Source organism: Marmota marmota, unplaced genomic scaffold (genome assembly GCF_001458135.2).
Source record: "Marmota marmota marmota unplaced genomic scaffold, marMar, whole genome shotgun sequence".
Taxonomy (NCBI): Eukaryota; Metazoa; Chordata; class Mammalia; order Rodentia; family Sciuridae; genus Marmota; species Marmota marmota.
In genome coordinates, this window is record NW_026000243.1 from 1,090,786 (window position 1) to 1,113,321 (window position 22,536).

General features: G+C 33.8%; 1 protein-coding gene across 1 annotated transcript in view; it reads left to right on the plus strand.

Moving 5' to 3' along the window:
- Lurap1l (leucine rich adaptor protein 1 like) overlaps positions 1-21,822 on the plus strand; it is a 38,686-nt gene extending 16,864 nt beyond the window's left edge. The window contains exon 2 of the mRNA XM_015498980.2: positions 20,747-21,822. Within this exon, the coding sequence (XP_015354466.1) occupies positions 20,747-21,121 (375 nt within the window). The 3' untranslated portion in view covers positions 21,122-21,822. The remainder of the gene's footprint in view (positions 1-20,746) is intronic.
- Positions 21,823-22,536: the final 714 nt, after the last annotated feature.

Consider the following 22,536-nt stretch of genomic DNA (forward strand, 5'->3'; position numbering starts at 1 on the left):
TATATATATATATATATATATATATATATATATATATATATATATATATAGTCTCTACACGAACTTTTTAAATACTCACTTTCCCAAAGGTACCAGTCTTACCACCTTCCAAGAAACTCCTCTACATGAGATTTTCCTGCTTTTAATCTCAGTCTTTCTTAATTGCATCATGCACTGGAGAAATTTCAAATCTGTGGCAGGGATTTTAAAATTAGTTTGGGTTGAAAGAATTTTACACTTTACAAAAAAGTTGCAAAAATTGTACCCAAAAATCATTATATGATCCTTACCCAGATTTCCCTAGGTTTTACATTTACCTTTCTTGTGTTCTCCCTCTAACTTTCTACACACACACACACACACACAAACACACACACTCTCTCTTTCTTAAACACTCTTCAACTCTCTTAAAAATTGAAGACGTGATATCACTTTGCCTCTAGATACCTCAGTAACTATTTCCCTGCCCCCCCCCAAAAAGAATAATTATGGGTCACACAAAAATGCTATCTTTCTTCCTTTTTACGTACATTATTACACAATATCACAACTAATGACTTACATCACTTTTTCCTACTGAGTTCAGACCTATTCTGAGAATGTTTTTCAACAGAGCACTGCCAGTGGTCATTTGGCAGCCATCTGTGGCCAGTATTCAGTTAGATAACACAAGTCCACCTGAAACATAGTAGAGGTAATGAGAAACAGATGTCCTCAATTTCCCACCTTCTTCCTGGCTTAATGTCAGAAATTATGTCCTCATCTTCTCATTTGGAGCTTCTGATTTATATGAAAGTAAGAAATAATAACTAAACGATTTTGTTTGATACATGGTATTTAGCAAATATATTTCAAATATTAGATGAATTACAAAGCACTATTGCTTTGTAATATTTAAGCAGAGCAAATATTCTGAGAATCCACTTTATTAGATGAAGACAAAAGAAAGAGAACAACACAGAAAAAAGTAAGAATTTGTTGACATTTTTATCTCAAAAAGATTTCTCCTGTGAATCATTATTTTGCATTGTATAAGCACTTGAATTTATATCTTCTTTTCTCTGTCCTGAAGTCATAAGATTACAATAATCATGCAGTGAATACAGCATTCATTTCACTACAATGTTTACAGCATATATTTGATAAAATCAAGTGTTAGCCCCATATAGGTGGCTTAATAACAGACTTTTGCCTGATATAGTATTCTGTATAGTAGTCGGTTGGTCAGGGAATGAATGAATCAAGCTATACCATCACTATTGCCAGTTATATCAAATTTATTTTTTAAATTCAAACAAATTACTTGGTGATTATATTTAACAATAAAATCTATATATTGGATTTTAAAGAAGTTTTAAGAGTTCTTAAAAACTACTCACTTAATTTTTCTCTAATCTGGTTACCATTCATGTTTGCCAGGAACTGTGATCCTGACAACCACAAGAAATGAAATAAAATTTTTAACTTTTATATTTCTGCTTCTTAACTTTGAGTTTACCATTTCATTTTTAGAACTTGCCTTTGTGTTTGCTTTGCAATGCAGTGCTTGTTCCAATTATTCCTTATTTGGACACTTCTAAAAATTAGTTTGAAAATGATGGAATAAATATGCGAAAGGAAAGTCAGAATAAGTAAGAGATCTATGATCCTTATATGTGTGCTTTTGCCAATGGGACAAAATGAATTAGAAAATGACAAGGAATATTTTTGCAGATACTAAATTTATACTTAGCAACCCCTACTACATGTTTTCTTAATAGGGATCAAACTTAAGAACTTAGAAGTAGATCTTGAAATTTCCTCCACTGTTTTATTCCCCTTCCTTCAATATCATCCTTCAGCAGCCTGGGATATTATAAAATTATTGCTATATCTACCAATGTGCACCATAGGGAAATAACATCTTGATTATTCACCACTGTGCTTAATATAAAAAAGGACTCTTAACTATTGATATTGATACAATGTAGTTTATCATTTAGTCAAATTGATTCTGAACAGTATATCTTTTTGTTATAGAGTTGGATGTATATCCTGTATTTCCTACTAGGCATTTTGGACTTGTTTGTTTACTCAGTGGCCATGGTTTTTTCATTGTTCTCCTTTCCAACAATGCTATAATGTACATTTATAAGTAGAATTATAAGAGAATAGTTTCATGGAAGTTGGGAAATTTGTTCAATGAAGCAATTGGCTATTTCCCCTTTACTGAAGTTAAAATTTTATGTGGATTCAGACATGCTGAGATCAAAAAATATGAGAAGATTTAATGACTATTGTGTACTTTATTAAAGTGAGAAACCTACTGCCAAGGGTATTCTTTGTAGTTATAGTACAAAGAAATCTCTTCAGTGAATAACAGCTTTACCTAGAACCAGACATGGAAAATGAATGTGCTTTGAAGGGTGGTGACCGAACAAACCATTTTTATTTATTTAATTAATAAAACAAGTTCAGAATATGGCCATGATAGTCAATAAATCAAGAGTAAGACTGAACCCACAAATGGTTGCAGCTTTCTGTGTTAGCTGTTCTTAAATAATTATAGCTCAACCATCTTGCTTCATTGGTATTAATAAGCAAGTCGTTGAAACGATTAAGGTCTGTAACACTCTTTTATTAAAAACCACTAAGCATTAATTAAGTCTCTTAGGAACGATAATCAAATGCTCACGTTGCTGAACTGGAAATGGAGACACAGAGATTGAGTGATCTCACAGTTGATAAAGATGAGGCCAGCTTTCCCACTTCCCAAACTGGTTGTTCCAGGTGTCATGGAGCAGCCAATATAAATAGAGGAAATGATTTCCATTTATGCTTTAATTCCAAAAGTTCAGGCATTATTACTAGGTATGCTCAGTAGTTTCATAACAATAAGTGTTGGTTCATTTTTGTTTGCATTCAGTCTTAAGACAAATTGATTCTATTTGGATTTCACCCAATTCTTAAGGAGGAATGTACTATTACTTTTTTTTTTTTTTAAACATCATTGAGCTGATTTTGTGTCAATAGATCAAATAACTTAAAAAACTTATCCTCTACATGAAAATTCCCCAGTGCTCTTTTGTAAACAGAATTTGGAGCTACTCAAGTGCACTGACTCTTCTGAGAACAAACAAAGCGATTTAAGGATATGCCGAGAATGTCAGTTTGGTTCATACACTTGGGAATGAGTCTAACAGGAATCTATTTGCCATCTCTATGACCTTCCATGTGAAATTAACTTTACCCCAGCCAAATATCTTGTTCATTCCAATTAAACACTGATGATGCAAATCTATAGCAAATATACATATTTCTAAATCCTCACTTCTTGTTGGGCTTCAGGGACAGATGGAAATTCTCAGCTGCACACCATTTAACTGTATAAATATCTACCCTGGACATGGTTCACCATCTCTGCTTCTAGAAATGTTTCCATAATAGGCATCAAATGAATATAAGACATATTTTTTAAGCATCAACAATATCCCACTCCTTTGATAAGCCCTAGAAGGAATACAAATAAAGTTGAAGACACGGATTTTAGTGTACTTGTAAATCAATCAGGTAGATTAAGACATGAGGTTACTACGAAAGCAATTTAACCTCCATGGTATTGAAAATTCCAATCTCACAATCCCATCATCTATCATAAAATGTAATTTTGTAAACAATAAATTCATCCTTAATCATTTAAGTAACTCTATGCCAGAAAGCTAGTCTTTTGCATGTTGACCTGAGCCTCAGCTCAGACTTGCCCTTTGTACTTCTGTCTCTCATCATTTGTAGCTACTATTCCTTTTGCCTAGATTTTTCTTCCTTTCCCACCCCACTGTCTCCCACGATTTATATATCCTTATTATCCTTCAGATCAAACCCCTGATTTCCTTTTATTTAACATTGGTTATATATTTGTTTATTTTGTTTTTACTTTTTTATATCCCTTGGTAGCTAGAACCATATCCAATTTATTTTATCTCTAGGATTTAACACAGTATAGAGCTCAGTACTGGAGGAATACATTAATAGTAAATGGACTCATTAATTTTCTAGGTTAGCCCTTTGAGAAAGTGATAAGAGATAAGATTAACAGCAGAAGTGATTAAAGAGAAGGGTAAGCTACTTAGATAGTTTGAGCAAATTCTGGGGTAGTGATAGGCATAGGCATGGATTGTCTAGGAAACCTTAAGAATGACTGAGATACGTAGGGTAGTTGTGTTGGAATTAATGAAAAAAAATTAAAAAGTCAAAATAATTAGTTAATAGAGAATACTAAATGCCAAGCTAAGAAGTTCAAATATGATGATTTAGTAGTAAATAAGGACCAATTGCATCCTTATTTTAGGGAATTTATTTTATTAAAGTTGGTTTACTATAGCATGCTTATTCTTTTTTTTTTTTCCTATAACTTTGTTCTTGAGAACCAAACAATTTCCATGTGTTTTATATTATAGGATCCTTAAAGGATGTTTCACTTTTGAACTAGTAATAAACAAGAAAACACACTGTTGATTACTGAGGAATGAAAATATGCAGTAAAACAAAAAATGACAAAAATATTTTTGGAACAAGAATAGAAAGAGTCAAAACATTCATCTTGTATAGATATAAATATTTCAAAAAATGTCTGTTTTTTTCCTATCGGATATAATTTCCACATTAAACAGGTTTTATGATTTCATATTATGATCTTGATAAATCATAGTTTTATTACCATTGAAGTATTCTAAATGAAAAAATGACATTCATCCATAATGTCACATTTATATAATTCTCTATGTTTATGATAGTTGGTTTATTTTGGAATTAAAGATCTTTTCTGATTAAAATATTTGGGAAAGTTCATAAAATATTAAAGGGGGGAGCATGATTATAATGCCCAGAGGCCATTATCATCAACATTTACTTGAGAGTTTTTTTTCTATAAAATTTTCTTTTGCATTGTTGAAGTTACAATTTGTAATTTAGATATTATTCTGTGTACAGCCTACTTCTCTGTTTGACATGGCATTATAAAACTTTTCCTATGTGACTTTCCTAAATTCAATTTGTGTTATCTGAAAAGTATTCTATAGTATCTGCATGTTCTTAATATTGGAAGCTTAACTTGTTTCTTTTATTGTGCTGTGATGAATATCTATTCTATATTTCAGGTTATTTTCATTATAATTCCTAGATTAAGGAATAAATGCGATTTTTTTCTAATTTTACAATATGATTTTCCAATTTGTGATTTACATTTCTTTTGTCAGACCTACTATTCTCATTATTTTTTTTTAAAGTGCATGAATTCTGAATTCTTGTAGGGGGCAAGCAAGCAGGTTGAGCATGCAGGCTTCAGAGTTGGGTACACTGAGGCCTAAATCCCAGTTCCATCCCTTCCAAGAAGTGCAGCTCTCTCTGAGTGGTAGTCTGAAGAGAATGATTTAGGGGTTTTATTAAGATTAAGTGAAAGTAAGTAAGGTATTTGTTCTAATGTCTTGCACTAAAGTTTTATTAAAGGTTATTTATTATTTATTATTCTATTGCTATTATTATTATTAGGGTTCTTTACTGTCACTATTAAAGTCAACTTGAGTTAGTTAAAACTTTCCATGTGGGATTACAAGACAAAAACAATAAGAAGAAATTCAAAACAGCCTACTACTCAACAACAAAAACTTCCACTACCTCTGAAATGCATGACTACCAGAACTCTTCCCATGGAGGGCTTTACTTAAAAGAAGAATACTTGTTTTCCAGAATTCAGTGTAATACCTCCTGCTGCTCCTTACCCTACTCCCTGAGAGTTAAACTCTGATAATTGCAAAGTCAGCCTAGAAAGATGAAACTGCTATTAGTAAGGAGTAGAAATGGGAATCACATTCTGGCCACTTTATAAAAGCAGGGCATACGAAATATTAGGAGAAATTAATGTCAAGTTTTAGTTGCTTGCAAAAACTGTATTCCTGAATCAAGAATATACACTGGAGAAGAAAAAATAGGCAGTTTTACTATTTTCCAAGGAGTCTAGGTACAATACAGATTATAGTATTTTAACTTCATCCAGGAGGATTTTGATTAGTATAATGTTGTCTAAAATTCTATTGAAAGTTTATGCCAAAGTTTGAGATTTTTTTTGTTGACTTTGACTTTTTTTATTATAATTTGTGAAAAGGTTTTGGGTTTTATTTGAATTCAGCAAATTCTTTAATTGTTTTATTTGCGTAAGTTGTATATTTGCCTTACAAGAGAGAAATCAAATTAACCCAACAGAGTCTTATTTAGAAAATTCATAAACAAGGAATGAGTTGCTAATTATATGACAGTTATATCCATTAGTATTCAGCTATTAGTTTGATAGACACATGAATATACTTCTTGATTTCATTTTTGTCTTATGAGATTATGCATTATATTTATGATATAACCTCCAAATGATTATGGAATATTCCTTAAAAATGAGCATGAATTTAGATTCTAGTTCTGTGATTCAGCATCATATCTGAAGATATCTCTGAAGTGTTTTTTATATATTGAGACAAAGTTTTAACATAAGCATCATTCTTATTTCTAATTCATAATCAAAGGCATGTGTAATTATAATATAAAATTGTAAATGTTCCATAGGTGAAATTTTCAGTGCAGCATTCAGATAAGGCATCATATGAGCAAGAATAGTAAAACTTGGTATTAGAAACCTGGTGTCTAGACATGTCCTAATGAATTCATCATGTACCATCTGCTCCAATAATTCTTGCCACCAGCAGTCATATTTTGCCAGTGATATTATGGAATTTTACCTATAGTGCTTTGGCTTTTATTTATGAATTTTTCTACCTGGGTATTGAAAACACTGTGACATGAACCATACTTCCAAACTGGAAGTCCCATATTTTAATAGGACAGTTAAAAACTGTGGGAAAATTAGGGCCCAATTAAATCTTCATTGCCTACATTATTTTCTTTGCCATCCTTTGCACCTTTCTTGATGAAAATTGAGAAAAGTGGACCAGGCTATTCCCAGTAGCTTTTCAGAAATGTGGTGATCCATCTGTTGCCATATGCCAGACATCTGCTTTTATCATCCTCATTTGTGGTCCTTCAAAGCTAGAAGTGATGAATTAACATTGAATATATGCTAATTTGTAGTGCTAGAACCACTATTTGCAAACCATTTAATTTGGCAGCAGTAATTTTCAGATGTAAGTAATATTAGAGGATAAGAACAGAAATCAAAAACGATTTGTATTCCCAGTCACCATTTTTGAATCAGTTTATAATTTCTAGGTAATTGTGACATCTTCAAGATTTCATTTTCTTATCAGTAAAACATGAGGAGGGATCCTTGCTTATAAAACTCGATGAATTTACATCAAAGTGAATATGATATCAAATATAATAGGGTAGAATCATGGATGAATGTTCATGCAGGTCACCACTTGGTCCTGATTGTACATTGTTTCTTTCTTGGAAAAGATGTTAATTTTTATTTAGTACTAAATTGTCAACTGCAAGTGTTGAAGGAATATTAAAAGTTAGTACCACACTGATCATCCTATAATAAAAACATCATCAATTGTTTTAGTATTATGGAAATATTGGTGAGTTGGAACCAGAAGGTTGAGTGAGGTATTTGTCCAATTTTTAGCAGTAAGTGATGATACAATTTTGGCAAGTCATTAATCTTGGGTTTGCATATGTTTCATAAAATGTGGTAGTCTAACTCCATCATTAACTATGGCTGCTTTTACCATGAAAAATCTGCAGTTTTTATTTCTATCTTTAGGCTATATTTTCAGTGTGGAATAGTAGTAATCACTTTTGAATTTATCAATCTTCTTGTTCTATGTATACATGTAATTATTTACAGCAATATAATATTGATGATGTTTTAGATTTAAATAGCATTTTCTTTTAAAATTGAAATTAAAGTTACTTAAGTAACATGTATTGGGCAAATTTTCTACACTAAAACATGAATATCTACATAACATTTCTGAACAAGAGAGTAACCAGATTTTTAATGGAGACAAAAGCCAGTCAATTTAACTGCCCTGCTTAATTGCATTAAATTCCAATCTCTTTGAATATCGCATTTTAAAAATGTATGCTATTCTATTTTTTATCATACACATTTCAATTGTACAACCATGATGTTCTGATATACATAAAGAAATGGTTACTAGAGTCTTGGAAATTAACATATCTATCATCTCATATGATTTCCTCTAAAAAGTTTTGTATGTGTGTGATAAAAGTACATAAAATCTCTTCTTAATAAATTTTTGGCATACCATGCAATCTTAAATATATAGTCCTCATAAAGTACATTAGATTTTAGACTTATTCATGTTAAACTTTGTGCCCTTTAACCTGTGTTATAGCATTTTAAAAGTAATAGACATAGGTAAATTTTATTCAGCCTTGTAGGACCCATTTCTATGCTACATGCATACATTATCTCATGCAATTCTCTCAAGTAAATGATATGCACCATTTTGTATATTAGTAAAGAAAATGTTAAATAACATATTCAACTGACAAAAATCAAAGAGCTAATTAGTGGAAGAATAACATTTTAACCTTGGTTTTTAGAGATCAAAACATTTTTAAATAGGATACCAAGATGTCTGGGATACTATTTTATTATGCTGTACACATTTAAAGACCAAATGTACTGATTCAAAAGGGGAGGTGGTGATCAATTACTCCTTATTTAAATTAAATTTAGAGAAATTGTTTTGGTAAATTCTTTCTGTAAATGGTATAAACCACACTTGGGCAATAATCTGTCAAGATCATCTGGATATTTGACATTTTAGTAATTTCCAAAATGTGAATGGTAGTCTCTCTTGCCAAGCTCAAACAGAAACTTTGACCGCCTATTTTAATTTTTATTGGGCAAAAGATAAATTGTGATTCCTAAGTTGTAAAAGCAATTAAAAATACTTAGGGTTTTTACATAGTGATAAAGATGTAAATTCTCATCTTTTGTAAAAAGAAGTATTTTTTCCTGTGAGTTACATAAATAGAAAATATTGTCTCTTAATTATAATAATGATAATGCAATTCCTATGGCCCCCTTCATCCAAAAATATACAAACACTCCATGAGCCCTAACTAATTGAGTCTAGCTGCATCTCTCTGAAGTAACATAGCATCAGAATATTATTTCAAATGTGGTGAAGTATATTAAGAAACTTGTTCATAGGGATTTGTGAATCAGCAGTTACTGGTGGTATATCTCATGAATCTGTACCACAATTTTTTTTTATTGGAGTTCTGGTCTATATTTTTTTTTCTAACAGAAATCATGTTTCTAAAATAATCTATCATTTTTTTAAAAGTTTTTCCTAGATCAATTTCATTAAACTGCTATAAGGCTATGATTTAAAGAGGAAATCTCAATTTAAGAACGTGTTAAAATAATTTAAAACATAAAGTATGTTTAGGAATTAAAACTGGAATCAATGAGTTCTATTGCATTTGAAAATCAGGTGACAAACTTCTTTTGTGTTCATTTAAAAAAGGAGGAGGGGACATAAACAGACTTCAGAGAAACTTCAGAATGTCTCCAAACAGGGAAAGCAGCTCAAAATCCAAAAGGAAGAACATATTTACCATGAGAATTTTAAGAACAGTAAGACTGAGTTTATGGGGAGGAAATGGGAGATCAGAATAAGAATTTGGAGTCAGGCCCGCTGGGCCTTTCTGTGTCATATACTTGAAAAGCATTTTGCCCTCATTTTTGCCTCTGATTAGAAATGGAAAAGAGCCTTGATTCACATATACAAATTAGCTTTAAAAAAAAAATTTTTTTTCTTTAATTTCCAGCCCAATTTCTTCTCTCACTCTGGATTCAAAGGGATGAAATAATACAATTTAAACAAACTCCCTACCAGAAAATTTAACAACATACTTACCACCTCTTTTTTCCTACTAGAAAATTTATCATTTCAGAAAGAGATTTAGATGATAAAGGTGGCCTGTGTCAATCTAAGCTTTACTCCTTAGCTAATTTCCCTCTACGACTAAATTATTTTTTCTCTAATATTCTTTGCTCTTGTTAGTAGTATAGTTTTAAATACACGAAAGAGCCTATGATGCTAGTAAAACACCCCAGAACTTTTTTGAGGGCAGTTCTGTCAGTAGCCTGCAACATAGCAATGAGTTAAAACTCTCATCAAAAGCTTCTGTTTAGGATAAAGTGGTGAACTTTCCCATGCAAAGAACTGTCACAGCATTTCCCAGGGTTGTTGTCCTTGCTCAACATTCAGCTCTTTCAAGACATGCCTCCAAATTACCTTTCCACCTTCACTTCTCCCCCCATACTAAATCTCTGGCCCCTTTGGTTGACTTGCAAACTTATAAACACAAAATGAACTTTGACATCTCTGGGGCTTTGCTCTTTTTCTTCATTTGAAGCTGAAATTATAATGTCCTTCTTGGCATGGACCCCCTTCACCCATCTCAAGACACATGACTTCTTTTCCCAAAATGCATCTGTACTTACTCTCTGCTGCATTGCCGTGCACTGTATGTACCTTCTCTTCTTTCATCCATTTCTTAATTCAGCATACATGTATTGCTCTCCCATGTACTACACTGGAAATTATGAGTATTCAGTAGGATAGAGTCACTTCCTTGGACTTCATGCTTACCACTTCTTTGTTCCTTGGTTTGGGGATCAGTTGTCACCAATATGTCTGTTATATCTTGAAAAGTTCCCTATCAAGAAAAACCATTGCTCATGTATAAACCCTTTCTACCAATCCAGTTATCTTCCAGAATCAATCCAGTTATCATTCCAACAATGACCTTTGGGGCACATGAACGAACCTGCACTTTTTTTTTTAAAATTTTTGCAAGCTATACACCATTTATGCACTTCTAATGTGCTGAATTAGAAGCAAAAGGCATTGTAGAGCTCAAAATAATTTTAAAGATTATCTCCAATATTCTCATATGACAGAAAAATGGAAGCATGAGAAAATTAGGAAACTTATCATAAGTCACAGGTTAAGTTACTGGTACAAACAAAACTAACATCAAAGTTTAGGTTTCCTTGCCATTCCCACTTAACTATCCCATAAATGGGTAGTTGGGTCATGAAGTATCACAGTAGTAATTAAATTACAAGTTTATCATTCCTGTTTTAAATGTATTTTGCATATTATTTCTGCTGCAAATGGCCAATTGTAGATATAAACATGACAAATTACATTGAATTCAAAGGGGAGCCATCTCTCACATGGCCTGATAAAATTATCTGCATTCATTAGAGTGAAATTCTAGAATATTAAGTTGAAAAAAAAAGAATATAATATTGTAATCATGGCTATTTCAATGAGTGCAACTTAATGTAAAATAAACATAATAATTGTTCAGAACAACCACATACAAAAGGAAAGTTTAAACACTTAAATTTCTAAAAGACAAGATAGAGGTATATAAATACAGTCATTGATATTCTGAGGTGCCAGAGATACATTAAGCTATTTGTAGNGGGTCTTTCACAAGACTGCCATCAAAGTGTCAGTTGGTGCCTGAAAGCCCAATTCAGGGAGGACCCACTTCATGATCACTTATGTGCTCAGGTGCAGACGACAGGTCCTTTTCCTTGTGAGTTGTTGACCAGTGATCACAGTTCCTTACCATGTGAATCTCACCATGGGCCAGTACACAGCATGGAGGATGGCTTCTGTCAGAAAAAAAAAAGACACTGTTGTAACCCAGACAGAAGCCACAATCTAGTAATGAGTTTCATAAGTAATAACCTGTGACTTTTGCCCTATTCTGTTCTTTGGAAGCAGTCAGTAGGCTCAGTCTACACACAATGGCAGGGAACTGTGTGAGGATACAAAGACCAGGAGAGGGGATAATGGAGAGATTTTTAAAGTCTGCTTACCTGATCAGTATCTATTGGGAACTTGTTAGAAATATGAAATGATGAAACTATTGAACTAAATAGAAATTTTAGCCAGATTTCTAGGTGATCTGTCTATACAACAAAGATTAGAGGAGATTCCTGCTCTAAGAGCAGGTCTGTGTTGAAGAGTTTGCTTCCTCACTTAATTTTACCTACTTATTGGTAACTTTTTAATAAGTGCAAAGATCTATTGTCCTTGCAATTTAGTTCTCCCCTACTCAGGAAATAGAAAAAAATATATAAGGATACTGAAGCACAACTGGGCTATGAATACCAGATTCAAAATAGAATTGGGAGAATAAGAAATAGGGGACCTAAAAACTATGCCAAACAACAAGTGACAGCATCAAAAAATTACGGAAAGAGAAGATGCACCATCTAAAATGGGGTATTACAACCTTATTTCCCTTAAATGCATTGTTGAATACCTCTGCATTATAAAGCTTATTATTTACCATGGTACCCCATACTATCTGGATCATGGTTCTGTTTACAAACATAAAGAATTTTACAGCATTATTTTAGAAATATATCCATCAAAAATTATCACAACATGAAAATGTAAATGCTCATCTAAGTGATTTTCAGATTTTGTAACTTGATTATTTACTTTCCCAATATATTTCATGTCTCAATGATGCAGAAATAATTTAATCTATATTCAGTACTTGACATTTTTTATAAAAGACGTTAATAATTTCACTGTATTTTGCATTTACCTCAAATTATATTCAGTTGAAGCAATAAAATTATATTCTGATTCAATTATATACAGAAAAATAAAAACACTAAGGGATAAATTGAACATCTCTAATTGACATATCACAAGATATGTGAGCTGTTTATTACATTTTCAGGAGTTTTCTGAACTAGTTGTTAATTACAGTCATTATTAAAACTTAATTTACACATATAAATCTATGAATAAATGTTACATTCAAAACAAAAGCAGTACATACTCAATATTAATAGGTTCCTAATTATTTTACTACTTTTTACTATTTATTATTTTCTTGAAGTTTTGTAAAGTACCTGTTATATCTAAAGAGTGAAAATACTAGTGAGCATCTTATCAATTCCATGTTTCGTAGCATCACATCAGGACCTTGAGATTGGCCATGATAGAAGTTTTTAGACCCCAGAAATTATAAAAGATATAAATAAGGACTTGAGTTTTATTGTGTTGATTCTAAGCTTAAGAAAGTGATGGAGAAAATGTTAATATTAGAGCAAATTAAACTTGAAAAGTGTGGCATGTCCCTAGTTGTTGATCTGCTAATTGTAGGGGAATGAAATATTCTCCAGGAAGTCAGAAACTGTTATCCAATTCAGTAAAGAAGTTTCTCATATCATTGATGAATTGGTAAAGTTCTGACATAATTAATCCTGAGGCTAAAACAGGTTTCTGTTTAACGGATATAATTTGCACTACGTGAGAAATAGCTTAACAGTAAATCACATATCAGATTTAATGATTAAAAAATTATTGAAAAAAAAGTTAAATTGTGACCACCACTATTTGTGAAATCCTATTTGCACTGCAATCAGAGGTTGTTATGCTCTGAAGAGTTTAGTAAGAATGAACAAAAGCATACCCTGAGAATTAATTGGTTATGTAAAATTTATAATAAAAAGTTATTTTATGTTTTATTATTATTATAAAGTATGCTATATACCTTTTATATAGGCACAATTTATATTACACTTATAAATATTGTTAGTTTGGAACTTAAATGTTCATCAGAGGACCACGTGTTAAAAATTTGGTCCCCAGCCTGTGATTCTGTTGAGATGTGGTGAACCGCTTAAGAGGTGAGCCTAGCAATAGGAAGTTAGGTCATTGGAGTGGCCCTTGAAGGGAATATTGAGACCTTGACTCCTTCTTCTCTCCCTCTTTGCATCTCAGTGGCCTGGAAATGAACACAGTTTCTCTGCCACACTCTCCTGCTATTAGGTACTACGTTACCACAGGCCCAGAGTGACTGAGGCCAAGCAACCATGGATTACAACCTCTGAAAGCACAAACCAAAATAAATCTTTGCCCTGTATAAGTTGATTATATCAGGTACTTTGTCACAGTGACAGAAAGCTGACTAAGACAGTATGTAAGTGTGTATGCATACATGTATATATTTTTCCTAGGGAGCTGGTTATTGAATAATTAATTACCAGCACACCATTCTATATCCTTCCCTTACAATGTAAACATGGCTGCTACAGATCACAGAGGAGCACATTACCATGTCTTAGTCTTCCATATTAAAATACTACTTTAAGTTTTAAATTGGAAAAAATAAATATGCAGAATATTTATTATAATTTTGTAGAGACACACTTCTCTGGTGGGTGTTCCGTGTGTATTAGCTTCTCTGCTGTGAACTTGGGGAGTCTGTGTTTTTGTTAAATCTTCTGAGTAATCAGTTCAGGTGATTTGCAGTCTGTTGCCTTAGTCACAATTAAACTTTGCACATGTATTTTAAAAGCACTCAGGGAAATAACTTTTCCTTTATTACAATATGGAAAAAAAGAATCAACATCACAGGACTGTAGGTATCAAACTGATCTAGAACCTGATGGAATAAGACTGAAAATCTGTGTGTACTCCTAAGTATCTGGAAGACTTACCAGGAGGAGCTGTACAGGTCTCATGAGCAGGCATGCTGGCAGGCATTTATGCTTAAGATTCAGAGGAGTCACATGTCCCCTTTTCAAATAAATCAGATAGAGCTTTTTATGTGATCAAAACAACATCCATCAGTCAGCTGTGTTGATGACAATGTTTTTATGTGTGCGATTCAGCCTTTCGGGAAATTACTTTTCTATATGGTTTCTGGAAATGAATGAACTGCTTTAGTTATTGTTCAGTTCCACCCATAAACAACACAAATGGAAGAAGGCAAGCTGACGCGTATAAAAACGGAAGCCTCCATGGTCCAATTAGAAAGAAATTTTGCTGTAAATTTTGAACCAACTGAGAAAGGGAAAGAAAATGCTGAAGTAACAGACTAGACTTCTATATGGCTGCAGGCTTTTCTCCTGAAGATTCCAGATGAAAAGCATTTGGTAGAAATGAACATTGTATAGTGGCTTTTTGAACTGCAAAAAGATAATAATATCCTTGTGGGTCCTCTGAGAAAACAGCTAGAGGAGTACTTTATAAATTAATATTTATATTATCATTACCATTAATAAAGTTGTCAGAAATTTTAAGAATGGGTATGCCAAAAATCTTCTATGATCATCAAATTGAGAATGGGGTAAATTTGTAGAAGGAGCAGATTTGGACAGGAGGAGTTTATGCAAGGGAACTTGCAAATAAACTGAGATAAGCTGTTGGAAAAATATTCCAGGCTTCTTTTTACAAGAGCTCTTCAAGCAATACAGATGCTTTAAGTTTTAAATATATATAAAGTAACAGTGATTAGACAAGTTAGAAAAGAAGCATTTCCAGAATTAAACTCTTTCCCCAAAACAAATCAGAGAAAAATGCTGATTTGTTTCTCCCAGTTAGAATCTAGGGTTAGAGTGTCACATTTAAAAGGCAAGTCTGATCTGTTTTCTTTTCTTCATGAACTTGATTATGGGCTTGAAAAAAAAAAAGCCTTTCTTCCTTCTAATTCACATTACAACTATCAGGTCACTGGAGACTTATATCGTGGATATTGTGAATTTTACAGTAGGAATGCATAACTGGGAGATGTCTTGCTTTTATCTGTTTAGTTGACATTCATAAATAAAGGATAAAAATAGTGGGGGAGGACTTTAGGAGAGTTGTGATTACAAAATGCTATCCAAGCTTCCCATATGACAAGACAGAATGAAAACCATTCCTCTATGGAAGATTCACTCAGCAGCTCATGTGTACACTTCAGTTAATTTATGGACATATTAAACATGACATGCATGTTTGTCTTGGAACACAAACATGACTTTTACTGAAGCCTAAATGTTAAGAGCACATACTATTATTAAAATTACCACATATTTCTGATAAGGTCGATAAAATGCAAAAAAGAGCTCAAACTTCTGGTGTTTTATCAGCAGAGTTTTTATCAGCAGCATCTTTTGTTGAATCTATTGACCAGCAAAAACTGATTTTTCTGTCTCTTCTATAGTCTACATAACTTTTGTAGCTGAAACAATTTAGTAATTAAACAGCCCCAGGAAAAAAACAAGAATCAAATGTCAGAATGGGTGGAAATCCTGGGATTATCTCATCTGCACAACCTCTTTATCAAATAACAGCTGAAATGCAACCTCAGTATGAAATACAGACAGTAATATAAGAGAACTACTGAGTTGAATTCAGTCTTAACTGGGAAAAATTTGTCTTTGCTCATAGAACTGCCTTACCATCCACCTTTTATTGAACCCTGTGGCTCATTGGAGCTCAGAATAAAACCATGATTTTTCCTCATGTGTTAGGAAACTGAACTTCTCTACCCTGATCCACTTTGCCCAAAGGTCACAGGTAGATCACATCAGAGGTGAACTGGAGTCTTGTACCACATTTCTCATACAATACCACAAAAGAAGTGAACTTAATAGCAGCTCCTTGATTAGTTGAAAGTTTGACCACATTCTTTTGGATTTCATTATTCCAATTCATAACCTTTGCATTCTGTCAGTATTAAAAATGGTAATTTGAAAGAAAACAGATCTAGAAAAGTTTACTAATAGGAATATTTGATTTTTCAAGATCTTTTATTTCAAATTCTACCATAGACTAAGTTCACCACTTATCCAAAAATTACATGAAGTTTTAGCATTCTTCCTAAAATACAAACAGCTATTATCCCACAATCTTAAAGCATGAGAAACTTAGGATAAAGATGAACCACTCTGCAGAAACTGTAAGGACTAGAGATGGGGAGGGGAATCCAAATACTTTTTGCAGGGGGAGTATGTGCTCTGTTTGCATGTTCCCTTTGTTCCATTCATTTCACCAGATGTTTACAGAACACCTGTGCTGTGCTCAGTTATCACCTCTAAGCAAACAGAATAATGTTTGGAGTGTGACTCACACCTTGAAGTCCACTTCCTTTTAGAAAAATTATCTTGTATTCTGTAAATTTTAGCAGGGAAGAATCTTACTGCAATTACTCAATGCCTAAAATTTGAAATGAATAGAAATAAGACCATATACTGGGAACACTTCAATATTGAAATGTTCTTTCTGAATTACCACTTTTCTTCCTCTTAAGTCACATATCACTGACCCACAGCAAAACTCCAGGTTCCTATCAGTTGTTCCAATCTGGATCAAAGCTGGTTGTTTAGTGGCTGGACAGATCCTGATAGAGTACCTACTATGTGTCAGGCACTCTTTCAGTCTTGGCTCAGAGTTACAAGTAGAATGGACCAAGTATTCCACAACTCCTCCATGTTTGTGGGGGTGGGCAGAGAAAAAAAAAACACATGAAAAGCAGGATGATTTTAATTAGTCATAAACATTATGAAGGAAACAAAAGACCTACAGAAATCTAAAAATAGGCATGAGGACTGGATACCATGATTGATCAGGAGAACAGGTTCTCCAAGGAGGTAGCATTTAAGCTCAGATCCTGAAGAGGGTTCCAACTCTCAATATTCTCCGAGTGAAGTCATGAGACCCCAGCTGAAAGAACCACCAGGATTTGTGCTGCCAAGGCAAGGTTACTCTGTTCTTAATTGATGGCCAGACTTCCTAGAGACTGAAATGAGTAACACTGAGGAAAGGTGGGGCAGCTACTGGAGACAGAAGCAACATTGTGATTTAGTTCTTTGGTGGATTGCTCATGCTTTCATCAGTAGCATAACCACACCTTAGTTCTTGGAGAATGCAGAGTGGGAGCCAGGGCACTCTGAGCCTGGAGCTCCAGTACCAGACCAGCAGCCAGGCGTGTGAACCAGCACACCCAGCGCTCCCACACGGGAAAGCTGTTTACTCTTCTCAGAGGACACAGGGTTAGACACAGTTAAATCCATAATCATTATCAGCCAGATCAACTCGTTCTAACCGACCTACTTTCGTCATATTTTTCCCCAACATATTTTTCCCCAACGGCCTGTGAATGTTTTGCCTTCAGAAGCAAAAGATTTTCTTTTTTAAATAGATCATTTCATGGTCAAAGGAAGCTTTTGTTGCTTCATAGCCTTACTCCCCTTTTATTCGTATTGCTCGATAAAAGTTTTAAAAAGTATTTGATGCAGCCACTGTGTAAGTAAAACAAAAATTGCTGACAGAAAATTTATTCTAAGTACATGTTAACCCCAACAGTGACATGGTTTCTGGGAACATATATTTGTGACTATATTAAGAGATGAACTTTCACAGATGCTAAAATTTTGACTATTTCTCAAAAATCAATCAGTGCTTAGAAGAGACCTTAAGATATAGTTTCAGGCTGGGCATGGTGACTCACGCCTGTAACCCAGTGACTCTAGAACTGAGGAAAGGGATCACAAGTTTGAGGCCATCCTCAGCAACTTAACAAGATCCTTAGCAACTTAGCGAGATGGTGTCTCAAAATGAAAAATATAAAAAGGGCCGGGGATGTAGTTCAGTACTAAAGTACCCCTGAGTTCAATCTCCAGTACTACTACTACTAATAATAATAGTAATAATAATAATGATACAGAGTTTCAGGTAAGACATGGCTTCTTTCTTTGGGGAAAGTCTAAAAGGAACAGTAATTATTACCACTATAAGATTGTATAAAATAAAGCTCATTTTAAGTTATAAACCAAACAGACTATAGAGATAAAATGGGCCAGCAGGACAGGCTAGAGTCAGCAAGGAGTGCTTGACAGAAGAAATAGAACTAGAACATGAAGAATTTGAAAGAGTGAAAGTGAAGTACTTTAAGTGAGGGAAAGATCAGGGCACATGCCCAAAGCAGAACTTGGGCTGAAACACTTCCATGAACAGGGTGGAGATGTGAGTATATGCAGCTGTGGTCCATTTGGGGAGCTATTTGGAAATGGTCAGATTGATATTGCACCATGCCTATGATGGGCACAGCAAGGTGCATCAAGTACAGATGTCTGCTGAAGGATTTTGTAAGAGTTTAACTGATATTGACCTTTCTGCACTTCTCAATGTACCCAGGCACACTGTTGGTCATTTGTAAATATTTGTAATATTTCTAACTTGAATGATGTCACAATGACTCATGGAGTATGTGAGTGAATTTGAGCATAAAGACTGCCAAAACCTCCTTCTCCAACATAAAGTTATTGCAGGGTCATTGAGACACCATCAAAAACAGAGGAACATCAAGATTTACTAAGTTCACATCCTTCACTTCATGAACATTTCAGAGAGAAATAAATTTCCCTGTATTCTATCTAGTCAATTTATTCTTGATGCTTTTCTCAGAGAAGATGAAGAATTCATTAGTCAATTTCATATCCCAGCAAATTTATTTTTTTCTTAATGTGTACTTTTTTCATCTTGAATTTCTACTTGCACTTTTGTGTCTCTAAAACCTGTAACCTTACATCTATTGAAGACATGAGTGTAAATTGTATCTCTACTGAGGTTTGTTTGTCATGTTCATAGAAGCCAAAGTTCACCTTCAGTTATGGATTAACTCTTCACCAGGAAATATTTTTATATGAATACATATCTTGGAATACAATGAACTCCTTTTTCTCTTCTGGCTTGAGTCATTCAAGAATGAGTGCCTTTGATAATTCTAGAAACCCACAAATCTGAGTTAGTCTTGGATTATAAAGAGAGAATTGGCCTGGCCCAGCCTTTTGGGCTAATACCACAAGTAAAATAACAAAAAATCCATGTTTAAACCATAATGAATATGAGCGGAACTTCTAGTGGCCAACCAAGACCAGGCACACAGATCTTTAGAGGATCTACTTCTATCCAGTTCCAACAGGAACAGGGGCAATCATGAGAGTTCTCTTCCCTAAGCTACTATGTAGTTGATGTTATAAAGGGTTCTCATTAAATTCTGGGGCATACGAAAACATCCTGCTCTATGGCTGTGGAAACAGATTTCTCTGAAATATCTTAGAATTGGCAAAAGGACTACACACTTAGATGGCTCTTAGGGGAGTCCCAGGACATTTTTATATCCCAATTTTGATTAGAGTGTCCCTGACATATCTAAAACAAATACTTAGATCTCCAAAAATATTTGTAGCCTTCATCTTATAAGTTGTGTCACCCTGTGCAGCAGCACCCTTTTCAATTCAGGGAATACTAGGTCAGTTTGGTTCTTGTTAATAGTAAAAGTAATAGTCCATATTGCTTGTGCCAATGTAGTCATGAGGAGTGTAGCCTTTCCTGTACTCTTAACCCTTTTTTGTAGACTTCAATTTCTTCATCTGTAAAATAAGAATAAAAATAGTAAGGCTGTTGTACAGTGTTATTAGCTTTTGCTAATTAATGTTGAATTTTTTTATAATGATGCCTAGCACAGTATAACTCAATAAGTAAAAGTCCCATGATGCTGATGAGATGTATTAATTTCTATACCTTCTCCTTTTCCCTACCCCTTAGTGTGGATATACATTCCCATGTAAACTATTAACTTGACAAGAGAGAATCTCTCTCTCAGCAGAGACTTTGACATTCAATACACTATTTTCTGGTAGCTTGGTTAGAGTCAGGGATACAGAGGGAATTTTATGGACCCTTTTTCTGATGCATCTGGCAGAAAGCAAGTTCTTTGATTATGACTCCTGCCGATGGTCAGCAATTTCCAAAGAGATCCTGAGATCAAGTATACTTGTATTTTATTCTGTGGATTTAAAATCGTAGACTGTAACAGACAGTATCCACATGAATTTGGAGTTTGTTAAGAATGTAGAATAACTGGCATGTCTTTCCTGTCTCCCTCTTCCACATAGGTTAACCTCAGAGCCACAGATGTCAGACTTATGCGTCAGTTGCTCCTCATCAATGAGAACATTGAGTCCATCAAGTGGATGATGGAGGAGAAAGCCACCATCACTAGCCGAGGCAGCAGTCTCAGTGGCAGTCTGTGCAGCCTGCTGGAGAGCCAGAGCACCTCCTTACGCGGCAGCTACAATAGCCTGCAGGATGGCAGTGATGGGCTAGATGGCATCTCTGTGGGAAGCTACCTGGACACTTTGGCTGATGATGTCCCAGGCCATCAGACCCCTTCAGACTTGGACCAGTTCAGTGACGGCTCCATCATAGAGGACTCACAAGCCCTACACAAGCCTCCTAAATTGGATTCTGACTACTACTGCTTTGGCTAATGACCCAGTTTTTTGCATGGGACTGGTGTGCAATTAACTTGTATGTATCCTTCTTCTCCGCTGCTATATTTTTGGTGTGATTTTGTAAAATAAGACAACCTTTTAAAAGAAGCTTATTTTTAAACTGCTTAATGACATTTCTGTTGCTCCTAATATTTCTCATCTAGACTGATTTATTTTTCTCTGTTACATCTCTATTTTTATTTATTAAAATGATTTTCCTCCCTTCTTTTAGAGTAGCACAAACAAAGTAGGGGGAAAAGAATAAGCAATAATTATGTTTTTGCTTTTGTTTTCAGAGCAAGGGGTCAGGGATTACAAGGAAAACTTTACTAAATTTTACAATAAACCAAAGTATGAAAACTGTTAATTTTGTTGCTGTGTCCTTAAATGATTCAAGATTTTATCTTCCAAAAGATACTGAGATCTATTACTGTTTGTAGATTAGGTTGCACAAACTTCTTGAACAAAATCAAGGGTGTCAATTATGGCACACTTTTACATGCCATCATTGGAAAGCCCCCAAGTGTATGCAACCTGATCACTTCACCTTTTTGTTGATACTACACATTAGGATTTTGTCATCAGTCATTTTAACTCATATATTAGACATATCTGTCTGACAATATGTATTAGTATTTCAAATTTTGAGGAATATTGAGATCAGGTATGATGGTGATTAAAGGCAAATATGCCCTACATTTGAGATTTTGTTGGCGTTTTCTTATAAGCACTTTGCAATTCTACTGGGATGTCTAAACATATATGTGTATCTACAGATGGATAGATAGACAGCCACACAGGTAACAGATATCATAGGAAATCAGCATCTTTATCCACTTATGAAGTCCACTTATGATATTTTTTCATCCTGGGAAGGATAAATAGTCTTTTAATTTTCTGAAATGATACTGGAAATATTATAACTTATGCAGTGAGTGAAAATTTTAATTTTGATATTTTTAGTCCTCTACAAATTTTTATCTAGATGATTCCTAGTGAGACAATTTAATTAAAATTTCAAGCTGTTCTTTGTTACAATTTAAAATATGAATCAAAAAAGTTTTCTCGCTTGTAAATGAGAAGTTTCCTTTTATTCTATACTCATTGCACACCTGGAAACTTATCATTTGTTTCCAAGACATATATTATTCAATTTACAATTAAAAGCTCTCAGTGCACATATTTTTCATTAGTTTTTTCCCTAAATTCTTAGGTATAATCCTCATCACTATAATCCCATAATGTCAGGATTGTCACTATTATAAGTTTAAGGAAACTGTGGCACAAAGAATGTGAGTCACTGCATTAAATCTTCCACTAAATGTCCAAAATAGAATTTGAATTTGACTCTGTTGTATTCCTATCACTGATACTCAATAACCTCTTTGCTTATTGACTTAAAATAATAAATG